The following is a 21,609-nucleotide window of genomic DNA, read 5'->3' as shown; positions in this document are numbered from 1 at the left end:
TGTATTCTGTGTAGAAAGATTTATTCAAATCAGACTAAAACTGTAGCAGGAGTAGCATTTTGAAAGGACTTAACAAAAATTTCTATTTTTAGTAACCAGGGCAACACCATTCAGCAAATCAAAAACCAACACACAGAATTATGTATCATAGTGTAGTCTAATTGTGTATAAAAAGTTAATGAAACCAAAGAAACACCATCCATCAAAATTGAAAACTGTTGCAAAGAATTATGTACTTTAATTAGTATTGCCTCCTGCAGGAACAAGTTTTTATTGAAATCATACTAAATCTGTAGATGGAGTAGCGTTTTGAAAGAATTTCACAGAAATTATTATTTTTTGTAACCATGGCAACACTGTTCGATGAAATCAAAAACTGATAATTATTATTATGTATCATAGTACAGTCTGCTTGTACAACAAGTTTTATTGAAATCGGACCAACACTGTAGGAGGAGTAAATTTTTGAAAAATTGTTTACAAACAGACAGATTGGTAGACAAAGGACACCTCACTATTGCATAAGCTCTTCTGATCTCTGACCAATCTCTGACTAATAATACCAATGAATTTATGAAACCCACAATGACCTGCAACTGTTGTTTTTATCAATGTTCTATCACAATGTAGGTTGTACATGTATTAAACATGCTTATAATTTACTTAAAGATTGAACAACCTTACTTTTGTTCTGAAATTGATCTCAATAAAAAAAAAATCTTTAATTGGTTGTTGAATTTCTTCAATTCTTATGGCAATTTCTTTTTAATCAAATTGAAAATATAAACCATATCATATGCAAACTTTATATTTTTATGAGAAAAATTCTTTAAAGATAATAAAAGCCATTAGATCACCAGAACCCATTACCTTTTGTCACACATACATAACACATACACAGAATAGTGTGCTGGATTATTCAGTTCAAGTCAAGTTCAAGATATTAACTTCTAGAAATGACAAAAATTTCATGTGAATGAGTGTGCATGTCAAGTAGGAATAACAGATTACCCTGGTATTTAGTAACCCACGACCAAATTTACATGACCTCTTAAACATTTAAACACAGCTTTTTAAAATCAATCTTGTTGGTCTTAATTATCTTATTTAGCTAACAACAAGTACTTTGTTGATTTAATTACTGTATGATTGTATCCTATCTTTATAATATTAATTATAATTTGTTTTGTATTTCAATTTCTATCATATTTGGTTCTCTGAGTGATCCCTTATTAACTCTTTGTGAAGTAAACGATAAAATAATTAAATATTTTTAAAAAAAAAAAAAAAAAAACTGGCGCACGTTCTGAAAAATTCAGAGATAAATTAAAAAGTTGTGTGACTAGAATGTGCTTAATATAGAAAACAGATGACTTCTTTTAATGAAAAAATGTTATAACAAATCAAATATGACAATTGTTTCCTAAAATAAATCAATTTTTCAAACCACCAGAACTTGAGCCTACTTTTACAGTAGTAGAATATGGTAATGATCATTTCTGATGCCTTTGCAGAAACAAAGGTAAAAAAAAAAATGAAAAAATGTTAATTTAAGAATGATGATAGGCTTACATGTTGAAAAGCACCAATTGTTTACATCATTCCTGGATTATACTAAATGCTGCCTGGTTATACACCAATAAGACACCACTCACACCATAATAACAAAATAATATACAGAAAGAAAAAAAAATGTTAGAACACATCAAACCATGAAGTACAGTGAAACATTACATCACCTGTTGTTTTTTCTTCTCACAAACTAAAATGAAAAACAATGACAAAATAGTTAAAAAAAATTCAGCAGTCACTGCTAAAGTATCACAATGTTTATCTACATTGAGGAAGCACTGCTTATAAAGTGTGAGAATAAATGCACAAAGGGGGACAATTCGTAAGTATTTAGATGAGCAAAATCAATACGATTATCAAATTATTGCTTTAAAAAATTAATAACACTGATGGTCTATGCAAACTGATTGTAAGCATGCATAAATAATTAAAATAGATAATTGGTGTATAAAGCTCTGCTTCAATCAGAACACTCAGATGATGGGTTTATCTTGACATTGGAGAATGGAGTAGGGGGAGGTTCAGCCAGGGCACCTCCTGTATTTAATTTCGACAATTTTCGTGGGCGCCAGGATTGGTGGAAAGCAGGGACAGTTTTCGGATTGGTTTTTGGTTGACTGGCTTGAGATGATTTTGACTTGGGAGTTGAGGTAGATTTAGTTTTGAAATTGGAGGATGCTGTGAAAGTGGACAATGGGTAATCAAAGACGGTGTGGGGCATTGGAATCTCTTCAGCATTTGGCTGCTCAGGGTCAACGAAATGCTTAGACTTTGACATTTTTTCTAGAAATTTAATGTCTGCACTTGTCTGGGATGGAATGCTTGGATCAACTGCACCACTGTTTAGGATGTTAGCCAGTATGACTCGGGAGGAATTCTGAGAATTCCTTAGAGAACTGAGCTTATGATTCCTTACAGAAGCTGTATTCTTTCCAGTAAAAGCCCATACTATTGGTGTAGACCCATCAGCTTTTTTCTTCCCCCTTCTTGGGACAACATACTGACCATTGCGACTCTGCTCCCGAATTTTGGGATTCTTGTTTCGTTTTGGTTTTTTCTTTCCGATATCTTTTTTTCTATATATTTCATCCTGAATTACATAATTGGAAACAATTGGAAAATCTTCATGCATAGTTGCTAAAGAACTGGACATAGCACTAGGTTTCCTGCTGCCCTGCAAACCATGCCTGAATTCAGAGATTGTACTTCCCTGACTGGGTAGGTAGGACATGAATGTGGACAATCCAATTTCCACTGGTAAACTATTACCTGAAGTTTTCTGAGCACTTGCAGACTCTTGATGAGGTGGAATAGTTTCTGAAAGGGTGAGATCTTTTGAAACAGCACTATCTTCCACTGGTTTACTTTCATCTGGAATAAAATCTTCGGGTTCAGGTGAAGGGCTTCTAGGTTTGTTTTCTGAAATCTGAGGTGCAGAGTCTGCAATAATGAACACAGGTTCTTTCTTCAGTACACGGTCAGTGGGAAGAGGAGTATTTTCTGGTTTATCTGAGTTGTTTTGTTCCTGAGTTTCCTGTTGTTCTATATTGTCCACTTCTTCCTTCGGCTTATTGCTGCCAGCTTCTGTATTGCCATCGGAGGAGGAATTTTTAGAGTTATCTCCCTTTTCGGAAAAAGAGTCACAGTCTTTTTTGCCATCAACGTCATCTGTTTTGTCATCTCCCTGAGAACTAGAAATCTTGTCAAATGAAAATACTGGCATAACAGCTGGTTCTGCTATTTCATCCCTGAGAAATACTATCACTACAGTTATATTGTCTGTTGACCCGTTTTCTTTTGCTAATTCTACCAACATCTTAGCTACACTGGACTTATCACCATTAGTTTTCTGCAGATGGTCGTATACTATTTTTGGTACGTCATTCTGTGATATACCATCCCACATGCCATCACAGGCGAGAATGATATAATCTTCAGTACCCTCTAATTCTAGGACAGTTGTGTCCGCGTCGCTGCAGATAAACTTCTTTTGGCTGATATCTCCTATAAAATAAAAAACATTTGTTAATGCTGTAAAGATTTGATAATATAATTTGTTTCTTTAACAGTGTAATATGTACACATATAAAAACAAGATGTGTTTGTGAAACACTATGCCCCCGATGGTAACACAATTCTGGAGTGGGACGTAGACTACAGTGCAATAGTTATGGCCAATGTTAAAGTTTTTCAAATGTAGGTCAAAGGTCACAGTTGAGGTCACATGATCAAAAATTTCTGTACCAATGGAAAGGTCTTGTCATAATGAACACTCATGTCAAATATTTAAAGCCTTACCCTTGACAGCGCAATAGTTATGGGCTAGGTTAAAGTTGACAATAGACAGACAGACAAACAGGCAGACAGACAGACAAACAGACAGACAGGACAAAAACAATACACCCCTGGGATCTTTCGATTCGGGGGCATAAAAATTATTAGTACATTCACTGTTCACAGTCTCCTCAACAGAGAATTGACAGATTTCTCTCTGTGTCAATTACGTTTAAGAGGTTCAAAAATACTTGTTAATTTTGCTCTATACTTCCCCATGGAATGCCAGAAGTTATTTTCTGATTTAGTGTACAACCCAAGTTGTTTTATTCCAAATTGAAAAACATGTAGTAAAAATACAGGTTTATAGTCTATATATAAAATATATATTACATGTATTGGTATCTGTGACTGTGCAATAATTTTTTTTTACATATTTTTATGTTTTGTATACATATACTGATATTTACTTCCCATACCATTGTTTATCCAAAAACTCCGCTATATCTGTGAATTCACTCTATCCTTGATTGTACTAAATGAGTTAATTTTACTGTAACTGTGAAGAATCATGGCTTTTTCACTTTTCTGTAATTCGACACTGCTTTTCCACTAAAAAATCCTGCTTTTCTGTGAAAAATCATACTGCTATTCTGTGATTATGCTTTTTGCTTTTTCTGTGACTTATTTTAACATGTACCTATTTCATTCAAAAGCCATATAAATATCTTACCACAGCAACTCTTTTTGCATTAGTTGAACCTAATTAAAACTTTGCATACTAATTCTATGCTGCATAAAAAATACTTCCATTACCTAAGACCGACTGATTTCTATACGTTTATCCACTGTACAGTAAAACTCGGTTATAGCCAAGTTCTAGGAACCTGCGAATTTACATCACTTTATCTGTCATTCATTATATCTGTATAATGAATTCCCTACAGTATACATAACACATTCCAAAAATAGATTTTTTTTCCCTTTATTATGACTACTGAAAGTATAATACAAAATTTACTTTGGGTTCAAAAGTTTTTGGACAAATAGAGTCAAATATAAATGCGTACAAAATTAATGTCAGTTCAATATTTTAAAATTAAGATCTTTGAAAAATCATTACAAAAGATGTAAATTTTGTTATTTTTAACTTCTATGTGACACAAAATCAGTTTGCTATCACTGTAAATTTGCTGCATCCGCGAGTTTGTTATATCTGTAAAATTTTACTAAGAATTGTTAAGAATTTCGCCGGGGATTGCAAAAAACTTCTTTACACCTTTGCCTGAATTTAATTTGAATGAAACTACTTGGGTTGGACACAAATTTGGAACATAACCACCTGTAACATTTTTTTGTTTGCTCAGCTACTCATTTCCTCCCATTTAGTTGCAATCAACATGTGTTTAACTAAAATCTTGTCCTCAAAAATTTAAAAAACAAACAAAACCAAACCAAAAACAAGAGGCCCAGGGGCCACATCGCTCACCTGTGCACTATGGCTAGGAAAAAGCAGAAATCAGCGCAGTCTTGAAAGGTTGAAAAGTTTAAATATAAAAGTGGTTGGGGGGGGGGGGGGTCATTGAACAAATTTGAATCTACATTATCTGAGGATGCTTCCATTTAAATATGACCAATCATGGCTTTGCTGTTCTTAAGTAGAAGATTTTTAAAAATTTAACCTATGTATTCCTATGTAAAACTTTGATCACCCATTGTGGCCCCACGCGACCCCAAGGGGTCGTGTTTGAACAAACTTGAATGTACACTATCTAAGAATGCTTCCATATAAATATGACCAATCATGGCTTTGCTGTTCTTAAGAAATAGTTTTTTTAAAAGATTTTTATTATGTGTTCCTATGTAAAACTTGATCGCCCATTGTGGCCCCACCCTATCGCCGGGGGTCATGATTTGAACAAATTTGAATGTACACTATCTGAGGATGCTTCCATGTAAATATGACCAATCATGGCTTTGTCGTTCTTGAGAAGAAGATTTTTAAAGATTTTTCCTATATTTTCCTATGTAAAACTTTGATCGTCCATTGTGGCCCCACCCGACCCCCGGGGGTCATGATTTGAACAAACTTGAATCTACACTACCTGAGGATGCTACCATGTAAATATGACCAATCATGGCTTTGTCGTTCTTGAGAAGAAGATTTTTAAAGATTTTTCCTATATATTCCTATGTAAAACTTTGATCGCCCATTGTGGCCCCACCTGACCCCTGGGGGTCATGATTTGAACAAATTTGAATCTACACTACCTGAGGATGCTACCATGTAAATATGACATTTCACGGCTTTGCCGTTCTTGAGAAGAAGATTTTTAAAGATTTTTCCTATATATTCCTATGTAAAACTTTGATCGCCCATTGTGGCCCCACCCGACCCCCTGGGGTCATGATTTGAACAAATTTGAATGTACACTATCTGAGGATGCTTCCATAAAAATATGACCAATCATGGCTTTGCTGTTCTTGAGAAGAATTTAAAAGATTTTTCCAATATATTCCTATGTAAAACTTTGATCGCCCATTGTGGCCCCACCCGACCCCCGGGGGTCATGATTTGAACAAACTTGAATCTACACTATCTGAGGATGCTACCATATAAATATGACCAATCATGGCTTTGCTGTTCTTGAGAAGAAGATTTTTAAAGATTTTTCCTATATATTCCTATGTAAAACTTTGATCGCCCATTGTGGCCCCACCCAAACCCCAGGGGTCATGATTTGAACAAACTTGAATCTACACTACCTGAGGATGCTTCCACATAAGTTTCATATTTTCAAGCACAGTGGTTCTTGAGAATAAGATTTTTTAATGATGCCATTAATTTTTCACGAATTCTTAATTATCTCCCCTTGGAAGAAGGTGTGGCCCTTCATTTGAACAAAATTGAATCCCCTTTACCCAAGGATACTTTGTGGCAAGTTTGGTTGAAATTGGACCAGTGGTTCTGGAGAAGAAGTCGAAAATGTGAAAAGTTTACAGATGGACTACAGACGAAATGTGATCAGAAAAGCTCACTTGAGCCTTCGGCTCAGGTGAGCTAACAACAACAAAAACAAACAAACAAAATAAATAAATAAAACCAACAAAAAAATTGAGGAATTATCAAACTGAATTTTTGTGAAGCAGCTCTTTTCCTTTTGCCAAGAAAATTACAATAATCTTATCCACCTCATGCCTTTCATAAAACTAGAAGTTACTGTCATTAATGATATTTATATTTGACTTTAGAGTGAGGTCATTTCAAAAAAAAAGAAATCCCTTTCACTCAATTCACTGGCCCACTTGCTAATGAAAGATTCAATATATAGCACAGATTCAAATTAAGATAATGCAAGACTTGCCATCCCTTGAATAATGAAAGATTTGGCTACTAATGCAGGAGGAGAATTAATGCACGACAAGAAAATGACTGACTGCAGACAAATGGAGATAACAGTGTACTGTACCTAAATCTTCCTCAGAAAGTGAGGGTATAATCTCAAAAAATATTCTTCTGATGTATTTTTAACAAAGTAAATTGATTTATCATATTACTCAAACTGGTGTATCTTCTCACATGAAATAACTAAAAAATTCTCAAGTCTTCCTTATTTTGATTACATAATATGACAATGAATTTTCACATTTGTTTATTTCCTGATTCTTCAAACACTGACAGACAAGAACTTCCCTGTGTAATTTACATAACATTGAACTTATTAAGACACAACATATAAAAAAAACCCTGCTTTTCATTTATATCACTATTGATTTTGGTGAATGTGCCTGCCACTTTCCACGTATACCAGCTGTGTCGACAATTGGTGCATATTGTGTTGTACATCACTAAAACATTTCATTAAGTGTAAAATTTCTTCTTTTCTCTGTATCTTTTTCTAAATCTAAAACTCCTAGCAAATCTTTGTTTTTTTTTTCCTGAGCCAATACTTAAAAATTAAAGCAAATTCTAATATATTAATTACAATGTTCAGTTAATACCTTTGTTAATTCAACTGCAAACTCATATCTTATGTTCAAAATGTCTTATTCATTTGTTAGCATTCTAGCATTATTGAAGCCTAATTCTTAGCAGCTCATCATATATGTACATAAAAGTACATACATAACTTCTAACATAAAATGTCAATGCCACAGCAATGGAACTCTTCACCCTTAAACTTGGCACACGATTTACCTATCGATCGTGCAACAGACAGAATGGCATTGACCCTCCAAGTGCCCCTGACATTAAGAACGAACCCTCCTAAAGCTTCAATCCTAGCCCGCTCATCCTGTCAAAAAAAATGACCATGTTTCAATGACTGCAGTATTATTTTATGGGAAACAAAGCCTGAAGTTTGGATTGGAATCTAAATCATTTCTGACTTCTCATTGAAAAATTGACATGTCCAATACACAGAGCTCGTTTCAATTAGATGGAAATTTTCAGTTCTGAATGCATCAATCAATGATTTAAATAATCTCTTTCCACCACTTGCAATTCAAAATAATCAGCCAATTGCTAAACTGATATCATAGATTTGGTACCATAGATATTTTTTTTCTAAATCTAATGGAAAATGTTGAACAGTTATGATGACAGACCAATCCTTACTTCAGACTGTGTTTCCCATTATTACTGTGGTTACCTATAGCCCTGGACACAGCCAGATTGCCATTGACCCGCCATGTTCCCATGTACAGGACAACTCCACCTAGAGCTTCTATACGACTTTTCTCATCCTGAAAAATTGTCTTTTTAATATTGGTCTTTAGATAAAAAAGCATTTTACTCTTGGAAAAAGAATTAACCTATAACCTGTTACTGGTACTTTCTTTTATAAAACCACTGCATTTTCTCTTTTTTTTCCTAGATTTTCATATGTCCTACAGTCCATATAATATTATACAGCAAAGTATGCAACTGCTTGTATTCAAAATACTGATTACAATTTTTCATGAGAAGCATGACTGCTTAAAAAAATTTGCATTAAATTTTGAATCTGCTAGTTGAGTACATGTACATGTATATATTCCTACAAATAAGTGTCCAGTACATAACATGCAAGCTTCTAGTTATAGTTTTAGAATCGGTCATTACCTCTTAAATGTACTCATGCAAGTTCATTGTTTTCCATGATGATAAATATCTTGAAAGACTTGATTCATTTTCAAATTTAAAACCATTCTGAGAAAGGAACTTTATATCCAGGGAATTTTACTATCTCTGAAGATCTCGGGCTAATTTCTCAGATTAATCATTTAAGCAGTTTGTCTGCTACATGTTTAGGAGTAAATAAGAAGATTTCTGAAGATTTAATGCATTTTAAGATAATGATTTATCTTGGAGCATGATTTTTATATCTAAATTCCATTAACAGTACCGGTAGTTTTAGATGTTCCATTGATTAATATAATCACATAAATAGATTTCCAGAAGTAAAGAAGATTTATTGCTTTTAATAAACTTTAGCCCCACCATGGGGCATGAAGCCTGGACCACAGGATGCCATTTCATAATTTTGTGAGACAGGTCATTGTTCTGTTTACTGATGCAAACAGCTCCTTTACTACATATCCATGAATGAAGATTTTCTTAGATTTGATGCATTTTTACTCTGCCAACCCTTGGGCACATCCACTAGAGATAAATTTCACAAATTTTTGTTCTGGGCTAAGTGTTGATTATTAACATGTGATGAACAAAACATGTAGACTTATTTAAATGTGGTTCCAGTACAAGCAAGATAATATGATAGAAAATGACAACTGAACTCCTGACTACATTTATTGACAGGGCATAACCATTCCTTTACCTGTCTCTCTGGTTTATGAGGATTCATGATGGACACTGCCTGACCGTCCCTGACCAGACACGCCTGTGAGTCCCCCAGCCAAGCTACATACATAGTTTTATCTCGGATCAACACTGTTAATCCAGTGCAGCCACTTTTTAAACCCTAAAAAAACATCAAAATTTCAAATTCTCAGGGAGATAGTGTTTTTTGTTTGAACACAAAATTATATATCAAAGCAATTGCAACTGTAATACATTGGTTAAATACAAGCATCATCAATTATGACAATTTAATGCTGTTCTTTCTACCTTAAATCCCATGGATCATACATACTTATTTAACTGAATCATCTCATGTTTAGCCATTCTTCAAAGGGAGGTAACTCAGAAAATATATCTTACTAATTGAATGACGTAATATAAATATTATTTAAAGCAGAGTCAAACCTCTCTTTGAGCTTTTTTAATGAAATGTTCATCTGTTGCTGAGTATGAACACTTCAGGGCAGATGCTGGGTCACTGGAGAACTTCTCACAGGTGGGCAGATGTACATGTAGGTGATTGGAGGCATAGACAGCTGCTTCAATCCCGGCGTGCCCATCAAACACACTGTAATAGGACTGCTGTGGGAAATCCTGAAATTATACATTATCAATTCATATTTGAGATATTACTTCTAAGAACCTCATGTTATTAATAATAACTCTTATAACAAAGAAAATTCTGCAATAAAGTCTTATAAGACCAGTTAATTTTGTTCAGTATTCATTTGAATGGCATTGAAGTTCTCAAACTTCTTGAATGATTTTCTCTGAATTAAAAGATAATTCAAGCTTCACTAATTAAATGCACTTGCAACAGAATGGTTAACTTACATAACAACCTCCAACTAAAACACAAAAACTTATAGATTAAATTTTAATGATTTCTGAGTCATTTCTTTCACAGATGGATTGGGAAGCACACCTTGAGATCAAACAGTGTATTCATGTCTGGAAGCATCACATATCTGTCCTCCATTTTACGTCGAGTATTTTTAATTTCATAATGGTAGCATTCATGAACCTGAGCAGGAATTGGAATATCTGGCAAGTCTTTGTTCCATTTTTGACACACTTCATCCACAATGTCAATGATGTGTTCCATGAGTGACGAAGCATCCAGAACTATAAAAGACATCACTGACAACTAATATACAAAAAAAATCATTTTACAAAATAGATTTTCTTATTTCAAACTAGATTCTTAATATTTGTACAATTTTAAGATTTTAGATGTACAAGTACCTACAGTACTTTAGAAGCCATGCAAGCTAGTGCATGAACACATTAAGTTCAATCCCTGTCTCCAAATACACAGTGATAAACAATCTTTATGATTAAATACTAAGAGAGAGTTCATGTGTTTAAAAAAATAGCTCAATGTCTACTAATTCAGCAAGTGAATATTTGGTTTTTTGATGGATTTTAAATGGTCCAGTCTCCTATTAAACTACCTGACTCAGGACGCTGGATTTCATTCTTGACATTCTTCTCCCTGTTGGAATCTTCTTCGGGGTCCGGAGTCTGGTCTTCAAACTCTTTGAAGTCTATCTTAGTGGACTGTTCATAGACTTCTTTAGTGATGGCTGCAGCAAGAGTAGGTGGACAATTTCTACAAGAGAGTGACTAGCGTATAAATTAGTCCTATAAATTAACAGTCAGACAAGGCAATCTCTAACAGGTATCCATTTAGATTGCTAACAAGAAACACTTATGACACACTTATGCCCCCTGCCCCCCAAATAATTAGAATTTTTCTAAGTCCAAGTAACTCTGTCAAAAATTGCTCAATCGTAGCCAAAACAGAACTTGACCTAGATATTCTTATGATAAATCTGTATACCAAATTTAATTTCAGTATGTGAAACCTCTGAGAAGAAAAAGAACAGAAATTGCAAATAATTGGAATTTTTCGAAGTCCAAGGGGCATAAATCTGTCAAAAATTGCTTGATTGTACCCAAAACAGAACTTGACCTATATATTCTTATGATAAATCTGTATACCAAATTTCATTTCAGCATGTGCAACCTCTGCGAAGAAAAAGAACGGAAACTGTTGATGGACCAACAGACCGAGACAGCAGCAAAGCAATATGCCCTCCCTTCTTCGAAAGGGAGCATAAAAATCATGTTCCTACAATACTGTAATATATGAAGCAGAGAATTAAACATGTTATTCTCTTGCTCTCAGTATCATAAACATGATAAAGTAACACTAGGGCTTGGAAAGAAGGTGCCACATATACATGTACACTTTACATGCTGTAGCAAGATCTCCGTGATAATGTATACATGTATTGACTCTCTCATAGCAAATTAATTACAAAAACCTTATACATGTATGATCTTAAAGTCAAGCAGGATGACATATACTAGCTGGAAGATGAATATACATACACATACCATATATGGTTTATCACAGATTAGTACACACTTTTAGTTAGGATATGCATTTGCGGTATAAAATGAACCATACTAAGTTCATTTAAGTGTTACCAAATTTGCATTCATTATTAACTCTCCATAAATGGATTAAAAATAATCTTTGATTTGCAATACACACCGTACATTTTTCTGATCAATACACAAAATCAATTTCTAATGCCTTTCTATTTCAACACAGACCACCAAGCCTTAATAATGAAGTTTGATCAATTATGTAAATGAAAAGATAAGGCTCAATTTTATGTGGATGTATGTGGATGTATGTAGATGTACATGCTCTGGACAATGAACTCCTTGCCACGGATGTACAGGCTGTATATATATTAAAGCATTAATGGTTAATTTTCAGGCCATACATATGTGTACACCTTTCAAGTGTAGGAGATACAAATATGCTCTGCAGGGGGGTGGATATACCAAACATTGAATAAAGATTAATTACGGTAGTGCCTCACATTTTAAAATTTTAAATAAACATTGAAACTCAGACCTTTAGCCAGAAACATACAGAGTTTTAATAAAACCCAAGTCGGTGGTCACCTAAAGCATTTTAAATTGGAGATACTCCATAAAGGAAAACCTGTGATGATCTCGTAAAAAACATATGCCCTTGAAACCTATTGCTTCAAGATTAACATGTGCGATAAACATTAGGCATGACTCCAATAGTTTGCTCTCTAATCTTGTTTGAAGAGTGGCTGGATTGGAATAAACTGTGTGGATGAGGTCAAAAGAGTCTTTTTATCTTAACTTTATAGAAAATCTTTAAACTAGGCTAAAAGATAAGTTCTTCATTTAAAAAAAATATGATCTGAGTACACTTCCCATCTTTATACATTCTATAAGTAAAACACATAATCTGATCATGTAGTACAGGAAGGGAATTTGCTTTTGTTACTGATCCTGCATTTATACCAGAAGCACTAAGGATGCTGTCAAAGCCTTTAAAACAGATGGACAAACAGGCATATATCCTCTATATTGCACATTCAAAAGTAAATATGAAAAAAAAAAATTGTTTTCTGTATTTTGTACACATCCAATTCCATAAAAAGACAATACCTAAACAAAATAAATCACTGATACACTTCTTTCTTATAAATAAACTCTGTTTTTATCATATGGACATGTACATAGCATCCTTGGCAGACCCATTGGTCAGAACACCATATTTCTATTCCTCCTTGCATTTACATGTAGTGTTATTGGAGCTACACAGAAAGTTTCTATCCAAGGAAAACATGATCTTTCCTAGGACTTTATCAAAGATAGACCCCCCCCCCCCCCACCCCCACACACACTTCTTTTTTTAACTTGTTAGGAAATATTTGGATTGGAACATTTTTTGACAAGTTAAGGATCTCTCCTAGGAAAAAATTATTCATTCCATCCCTGTAAATTACTTTTTTCCCATTCTAAAATGTACTTATCACTTATCAAGATGTCCTGCTAATCAATATGACACATATATTTATTTTTTTGGATAAAACATTTTTCTCTAATTTAATACAACACTGATCTGTCTAAGTGTTATCCACAGTAATATAGAGAGTTACATGAAATAACTTATATTTCTGCTTTGCATAATTTGGAATGGCATTTTTCTTCTCATTAAATTTTATCTTGGATAAGCTAAATATAGTAACTGTGTGAATGATAAACATGCCCATAATTTGAACATGTCGCAGTTTTTAAATGGTAATTTACTTCCAAAGTCCTCGATGCAAGCAGTCACCTACATAATATTTTAATGTAATGCATATTAAAAATGCTCTAGAGTTTAAAAATAAAATTCTACATATGCTCTGACTGTTAAAAGTTAGTAGATCGACAGTCAATGCATGGAAATTTATTGTGCACCAAAGTGACAAAATCTTAGCTTGTACATGCATTGTTCTGAAAATTAATACTATGTTGATTGTTTAAAATATTACTCGGCAAAACTTTGTATACAATGTACATGAAATATTTCATTACTGTACCTTTTTTTAACTAATTTTGTGATGTTGGTCAAGGAGAATATAAATAATGTAGTACATTAAACTACTGAATTGATTGTAAATTTTAAGCATATTATAATGGGTGTTTCATGCAATATATGCACAAAGTACACATAGTAAAATGCATTATGTTTCCCATAGTCCCCATAAAAAAGCTAATAAGGTGATTGACTGTTATTGGCGTTAACTGCATCAATCTGCAGTATGTAAATTGGGACAAGCACCTGCCTAGAGCATACTGAACTCTATCTACATAGGATCATATATAACTCTCTTGTCAAGGAAAATTAATGCAGCTACCACTATTGCTTCCATTAACTAAGACATTTGGAATCTGTTACAATCAGTATAACTCTGGAAATAAAGTTGTTATCTACATACTCAATTATTAATACAGAACTATGATTTGTCAAGAATCAGCATGCGTTCTATAAATAGTAAATGCTGAATTGCTTGTCAAACCTCTTCCGTGTGATGAGGAAACACAGCGAAGCTGTAATGCTCAGGAAATACCCCCTCAACATTCATCTTCCTTTATTCAACAGAGTAATATAAATATATACATATAAAAGTTGTTCTTTATCCTTCTTCAATGCTACCTTTCTTTTTATGCTTAAGACCCAGATTGTTTAAAATCAGACTGCAACTGAACATTATTAGCACAGGTAAAAAAAATGTGTCATATGTTATGCAACATATAATTTACAGTGATCAAAAAAAAAAAAAAAAAAAAAAAATACATGTACTATTGATTTTAAAGGAAGGAAAAGATTTTTGCTTTCCTCTTTCAAATTAAACACTTTTCACTGTTAAAATTATACTTGAACAACTTATTAAAATAAACAAAACAATCAATGATTTGTCTGATTAGAAATAAAAACAATTATCCCAAATGCAATAGAGTCTGATAGATATAAATTTTCAATTCAGGATCCCCAGATTTTGCATTTCATAATACCATCAAACCTTGTTATCTAAAACTTGGTGGAAGAAAAAAAAAAGAGAGAGATTTGAGAGTTTGAAATATTGAGATTAAAATACATATAAAAGAAAGGACTTCAAACTCAATTTGACATATCCAAAGTATTCCAGATATCAATGTTAGATATATCAAAATTCAACTGTAATGTATTCATGCATGTACATGTACAATTCCTCAGGATATCTAGTACACTGACAATTCTCTTGTGCAAAACAATGCATTTAAAACTAATGTTAAAAATGTAGTATTACTTGTATATTCTTTAGGAAAAAAGTGCACATATAATTGAAGAGTGTGTAGCCTCAAAGATCAAACAAAAAAGCAAGTAAGATAAAACCTTAATTGGTAACAAATTATTATGAACTGCAACTCCCCAAAGGTTCATTTAAAGATCAATAAAAAGAACAATAAAAGGGAATCTCTCAAAAACTTCTTTGTTAATTTAATAAAAACAGTTTTTCCTTCTTTTGATGCAGCTTGAAGCTTTTAGATTCACATCATCTGCAATGAAGCAGATTTGTTAGCTTTCATTGGCAAACCCTCCAAACAGTGAACCCACAAGTATTGCCAGTTACTTAAAAAAAACCCCAGAATTTAAAAGCTTAATATTGAGGTTTTCTTTTACATCATAATAATTAATATGAAAATAATTAATAAATCAATGAATACCCCCCCCCCCCCTTTCACTCAAATCCCTTCTTCCTGGATTTCTCATGTTTCTGAGATGCCATCATTTGGTAAGTGAAAAGGCAATGACATATAATTGTTATGGGGTAAGTACAATACAAAACTAACATGTATGATCTTCTTCCTTTTTCACTTGTTCTACAAAGAAACTTGACAAATCTTGAACATTTATTTATTAAATATGCCAATTAAATTATATGCCAAATTAATCTGAAAACAGGTGTTGCACAAAACAGGGATAGCAGCAATTCGATCAGCATGACGGATTTGAAATAAAGACATTGCCTCAATTACACTTTAAAAATGCCATATTGAGTAAATTCATTGTTGTAATTTTCTATAGTTAATTTTCATTATTTATGTAGTATTATCGAGATGTAGTAGACAAGTAGATGGAGGGTAAAATAAGATTTGTGAAAAGTTTAAAGAACCTTTCGGTTTTGCAATCGAGATATCCTACAAAATGATGGAGAAAACAAGTGGCATGTTACATAAAACACCTGTGAAATGACAAGCTCTTCGAGTTACATCAGTGCACTCATACAAAACACACGGATCAAACTCACTGTAATCCCAAGTAACGTAAACTCCAATCAAAACACTCCCCCTGTAACTCATCTATTGTTAAATGGCGAGTTGGAGGCCTAAATGGTAACATTTCACTATCATCCTCATTGTCGTTGATGCGTTTACAAAATGCTGCTAAGAAGCGCTGAAACGACGCTCTGTCATTCGCAAAGGGCTCCTCCATCTCGACTGCTATGTTTGTCATGCCATGAATATTATTGTGCACATAAACTGTGACGTCATTTTCTTGTGTATTTACCCGGAAGTGAATATCACATGTATATTTAGCGGGAAAATGCAAACGATGATTTCATGAACAGGACGATATGTAAATTATAGTTTAACAGATTAAGGGTATTTACTTACCAATTCAAAAACATTAAGTGAGTATATTCATGCTTTGCTAAAAAAAATGTATAGAGGCGACGATTTTTAAATCTACAAACGTTAATGGTTTATTTGAGGAATGAATTTAATAGCTATCACCAAGTTATACACTATAACCTGGGTTGGGGCAGTTTACGCTTCATAAACCACGAAACGGTTTATAAACAAGCGTAAGCTCTTCCAACCCAGGCTATACAGTTTAACTTGGGTAGCTTTTAAATTCATTCCTTTTTTTCTAGATTTATAAAGCGTAAACTGCCCCAACCCAGGTTATACAGTATAACTAGAGCAGCTATTAAATTGTTTCCTTATAATATAATTTTCCATCATAAAGTGTAGGAAATAAGACAATTTCTCCTTCATAAATACATGTACCTTCAAATCGTACATATTTCAAATGTAACGTAAAGCGGATTACTACGTTTTTGACGCAAGTCATTGTGACGTATGCAACACAGGTTATACGAAATAAACTTTTTTTTATCCAATCATATGGCGCGTTACAACCATAATTAATTAACATTAAAGTGACCGCGGTTCTAGAAATTTGGTATACCCAGTAAAGCCATTTATAAATACTACGTTAGGCAGTAGGTAGTTAGAATAATCTAACTGTGTCTCGGGACAAGCCCTCACTGGGTCCGTAGGACAATATCATTTTTACGATAGAACGTTTTATCTCATCCTCACAACGTTAGGGGTCCTGTGTCAACACGTTGACTCAGGACCCCTGATGTTGTGAGGATGGTTCTATCTTAATCTAGCAAACATGCAATACCCTACTGCCTAGATAGATTCCTCTCCTTAAATTCCATTTTGCTTTATTTATTTATCATTTATTTATTTGACAGAAATATACTTTTCACAGGGATTGGATTGCTTAGACCCTATACATCTCCATGTAGTCTCAAAAAAATCTAAATATATATATATCAGTTCCAAACTAAACATGTATTTATATTTTTTAATATATGTCATTACTTTCACACTTTAAAATATACATATAACATTCCCCAATACGCTGTTTACTAAATAATTTGTATTACATAACTTTATACAATAACATGCAATATACCCATGGAGAGTATTGAATTCTGATCACCAAAAAAAGGTTCATACTTGTACTTCAGTTTTCATGGATCATTGAAATTGGTTCTTTTCTGATTAATCCGCTCACCCACTACAAAAATGAATTAATTAAACAAATATATAATAAAAATATAGCTTTTTTTTTAATTGTTACGATTTACGCAGCGGATCAAATGATCTAATTCTAATTAGAATTATGTTTATGGATTCATTATTATTTTTTGAATTTAAATAAAATGAAAAAAAAATGTACATAATTATATTTATCCCATATGTAAAATGCATACTTTTGGTAAAACATATCATAAGTTTCAAGTTTATATTTATCCTATATGTAAAATGCATACTTTTGGTAAAACATATAATAAGTTTCAAGTTTACTGGGTTGCGGTCGATACAAAACTGTAAATTTTGTATTTATTGACAAGAATTAGATTCAAAATTTAAAATAATGTCAAAGCAGTTTTCAAAATTCCGCTGCAGACTTTATATAATTATATGTTTGTGTTCCATAACTAAAATGTTTACTATTAAGCTTTGAGAAGTGTTTGTTGACATAATCTTTCCTTTTCACATTTTACAATGGTAACACTTTCAAATAGGGAATTTTTATTTTTTTTCTCTATGACCTATAAGTTCTTTTTACACATTCCAAATTATTAATTCTGAAATAAAATCTACGTATTTGCTGAATTGCTTTTTTAACTAATAGACTTCATTGCTTAGAAAAAGAAATATTACCATGTACATCGGCAGTAAAATAAGGGTAAGATCTCTTAGAATATTCTGTCACAGTAACCAAATACATGTAATCGGAGATAATTTAAATTCGTTTATTATTTGTTTTCATAAATCTGAGCATAGTAATAATTCTAATAAACGCGGGTTAATTTTATTAAATCTAAAAGAAACAATTGAAATAAGATAAAGAAAACACAACATTAATGAATTGGGTAAAACTATCAGAAAAACGGTACATCATGGGTCCGTTACACTAATTAGTAATTAGTGTGTCGAACTCCTAATTAGCGTCATCTAGACAGCACCACGGTACTATTATACTAACTGTACAAGAAGTATAACTGGTAGTAAATATTACTCCAAGGAAATGTACATACATGTATATAAGAGAGTGTATATTTGTTTTCAATCGTAACCGATTTTCCTTATCATAAGAAAACAACTGAAATTAACAGATAGTACCTATTGTTTGATACCTGGTTAAATTAACGATGGAGGTTCCAAAGTTCAAGAAATCAGTTGGTGGGAAATTAATGAAGCATTTCTCAGCAAATGATGGCACAATCCCTATCATTGGGACCAAGGTAATCTGTTTTTTTTTAAAAAAAAAAAAAAAAAAAAACGAACTCCCTTGATTAATTGACCCCCCCCCCCCCCCAAGAGAATTTCCTACTGAGTACATGTACATGTCAAAATTTAGGCAAATAAATGTAACAAGAATGAGTTCTTTTTAACATATTGCAAGGTATTATGTAAAATAAATAAATAAATGAAAATGATTTTGAAAATAAATTATATTCACTTTCTCTGGTAGAAAATACTTCCCTTTAAATAACGTTATTTTATTAACTTCATTGTATTTAGAGCAGCAAGCCAATAACAGAGAAGAGGCGAAGAGACAGGATAAACAAATGTCTCGTACAGCTGAAGAATATCGTAATGAGGGCAAAAGGCAAAGATGTATGTTGAAATCCCTGCTGATCCCTTTACCTTTTCATGTATCCTCCCCCATTTTTTTTTTTTTTTTTTTTGCATGCAAAGTAAACTACACCAGGTAGTTCCAGTCTGATTTTTTTTTTTTTGGAAAAAATCAATACCTATATACTTCATCTGAGTTTCCACGTTAATGGTTCCTAAACATTTTGTTTTTTCTAGACTTTCCATAAATGATTTTCTTTTAATGTAGGAAAAACGTTTTGCAAAAATGGAGAAAGCAGACATACTGGAAATGACGATTGGACATTTGGTTGAAATGCATCAACAAAATCTCGGTAATGAACATCAAAAACATTTTAATGTAATAAACACCTTTGTTAAGTATGATGTCTGAAAGGCATCCTTTACATCCGTATCTATGTGTATTATATGTACATTGTATAAACATGTTGTTTTTATTGAGATGGCTGCTTGTTGGTGATTGGCTGGAATTGTAAACTAAATCCAGTTTGTGAGTACTAAAAAGGCATCAAATAAATAAAATATATAAATAAATATATAATTTATATAAAAGGTACTAATTCATTTCAGTTAATATAATATGTGTTTTCTTTGTCAATAGGCAAACGTTTTGTTGATCATTGGGGAATTGCCACACCACAACCAAGAATTCCAATGGATCCATTCAGAGGAACGAGAAACAACGCAGTGGACAACACACCAGGATATACAAATCAGAGCTTTCACCCAAGTGAACAATTCTACACCCCTGCTTATAAATGTGGATACAGTGGCAACAAAGAAATCATGGACGTCAATTTTAACACTGATGACGTCATGGAATCGAGCAGCGTTATGTGCGGCTCTGCTTCTCGTGTTTTCGTCTTTGCAGAAAACAACGCTACTACAAGACGCACAAAAGGCAAAGAAGATGAATTAAATTTGTCAAAGGAAAAGGACCGGTTTCCACACATTAACGACCCCTTATTGACCTCCACCCCAGTCGATGTTAGTGCTATGAAGCCAATCAGGACCTCTACCCCTCTCGACCTCTCGTCCCAGAAGAAACATTTCCTGTCTTCAGATGAGTTGTTCTTGTCCGGAAGGTACAACATTGATCTCAATACTTCCCCGGATCTACGTGTCCGTCTGTTTACCAGTAACGAGGAATCGTCTGATGGAAGTTTAGTGAGAAAATCTGTCTGTGAGTCTCCCAATTCAGAATTGTCCTCCTCAGGAGCAAGTGGCGGATCTAGCAAGGAGAACGGTCTCTGGAGGCCATGGTGATATACAGAACTTCAATAACAACAGATTTGTAAAAATACTAAATGTATATAATTGTAGATATTAATTATTTATTTTTTCTGTAAATTTCCTCTTTATATGACTGAATTTTTCATGTTATCATGAATAAATATAGATCTGCTTAAGCGATTCAAAGTTTATTGAATTACTAAAGAGTGCTCAAAAGTTTGCAACATCCACAAGAGCACATGGAGCATTAAATATGTACTCCTGTTTTGATATACAACTAAAAAATGTGACACCGTGGCAGTAATTTCTCCCATCCCCAAAACAACCACACTTTTGAACAGCCCACCTGAGTCAGGCTCGTCAAGATCTCCTGCCCCTTTTCTTCAGAACCAGCGCAGTCAAACTTGGGGCAAAGCAACTTTGGATGAAAGGAATTCAAAATCAGTGCTCATACGATAGGCTGAGTACCAAGGAAGAGACACTTGGGGGAGGGGGTTCTGACCAGTATAATCTATTAAGGAAGCTCTAAACACTAGTGAAAAATGCTTTTTGGACTTTGAGAAAAATATATCATATAAAAGTGCATATATTCAGTGTACCTAGTTCATTTTCAACATAGGGTGCCTGCCTTATTTCTGCAGAGAAAATGTTCAAAGACAATGAACTACTTGTGAACAGAAATCAATGTAGTTTACTTGCATCGGGAAAATTAATGGAAATAATGTATTCAATTACTTAATCTTGGTCTAACATAACATTAAGAATACTTTATTTCCTAAGAAATTGTGTCAGCAACTGTAGATTCCCATATATTCTATTTTTCTTCTAAGGGC

At 33.3% G+C, this 21,609-nt stretch overlaps 2 protein-coding genes across 2 annotated transcripts; one reads left to right on the top strand and one right to left on the bottom strand.

Moving 5' to 3' along the window:
• Positions 1-1,857: 1,857 nt before the first annotated feature.
• Positions 1,858-16,594, bottom strand: LOC133172238 (protein phosphatase 1E-like). Its single transcript, XM_061307088.1, has 7 exons — positions 16,369-16,594; positions 11,143-11,300; positions 10,614-10,813; positions 10,094-10,282; positions 9,666-9,809; positions 8,499-8,592; positions 1,858-3,576 (listed from the first exon to the last, which is right to left on the bottom strand). The coding sequence occupies exons 1-7, from the start codon at positions 16,572-16,574 to the stop codon at positions 2,033-2,035; spliced, it is 2,535 nt and encodes an 844-aa protein (XP_061163072.1). The 5' UTR covers positions 16,575-16,594; the 3' UTR covers positions 1,858-2,032.
• Positions 16,595-19,985: 3,391 nt separating this feature from the next.
• LOC133204694 (uncharacterized) lies at positions 19,986-20,810 on the top strand. Its single transcript, XM_061340436.1, has 2 exons — positions 19,986-19,995; positions 20,145-20,810. Exons 1-2 carry the CDS (start codon positions 19,986-19,988, stop codon positions 20,807-20,809), a joined length of 675 nt encoding a protein of 224 aa, XP_061196420.1. The 3' UTR covers position 20,810.
• The last annotated feature ends 799 nt before the right edge of the window (positions 20,811-21,609 follow it).

The sequence above is a fragment of the Saccostrea echinata genome, unplaced genomic scaffold (genome assembly GCF_033153115.1).
Source record: "Saccostrea echinata isolate AGI-Se365-2 ecotype Australia unplaced genomic scaffold, CSIRO_AGI_Sech_v1 ptg000054l, whole genome shotgun sequence".
In the NCBI taxonomy this organism is placed as follows: Eukaryota; Metazoa; Mollusca; class Bivalvia; order Ostreida; family Ostreidae; genus Saccostrea; species Saccostrea echinata.
The sequence above is the reverse complement of the archived record's forward strand: the minus strand, read 5'-3'. Positions and strand labels throughout refer to the sequence as shown.

Bases quoted from the DNA above. Each gene is read 5' to 3' on its own strand.
- LOC133172238 (XM_061307088.1), bottom strand. From the start codon at position 16,574: ATGACAAACATAGCAGTCGAGATGGAGGAGCCCTTTGCGAATGACAGA. The intron at 10,814-11,142 runs GTAGTTTAATAG...TGTCTTTTATAG, and splicing joins AATCCAGCGTCCTGAGTCAG to TTCTGGATGCTTCGTCACTC. The intron at 3,577-8,498 runs GTAACCACAGTA...TTTATTTTATAG, and splicing joins GGCTGTGTCCAGGGCTATAG to GAGATATCAGCCAAAAGAAG.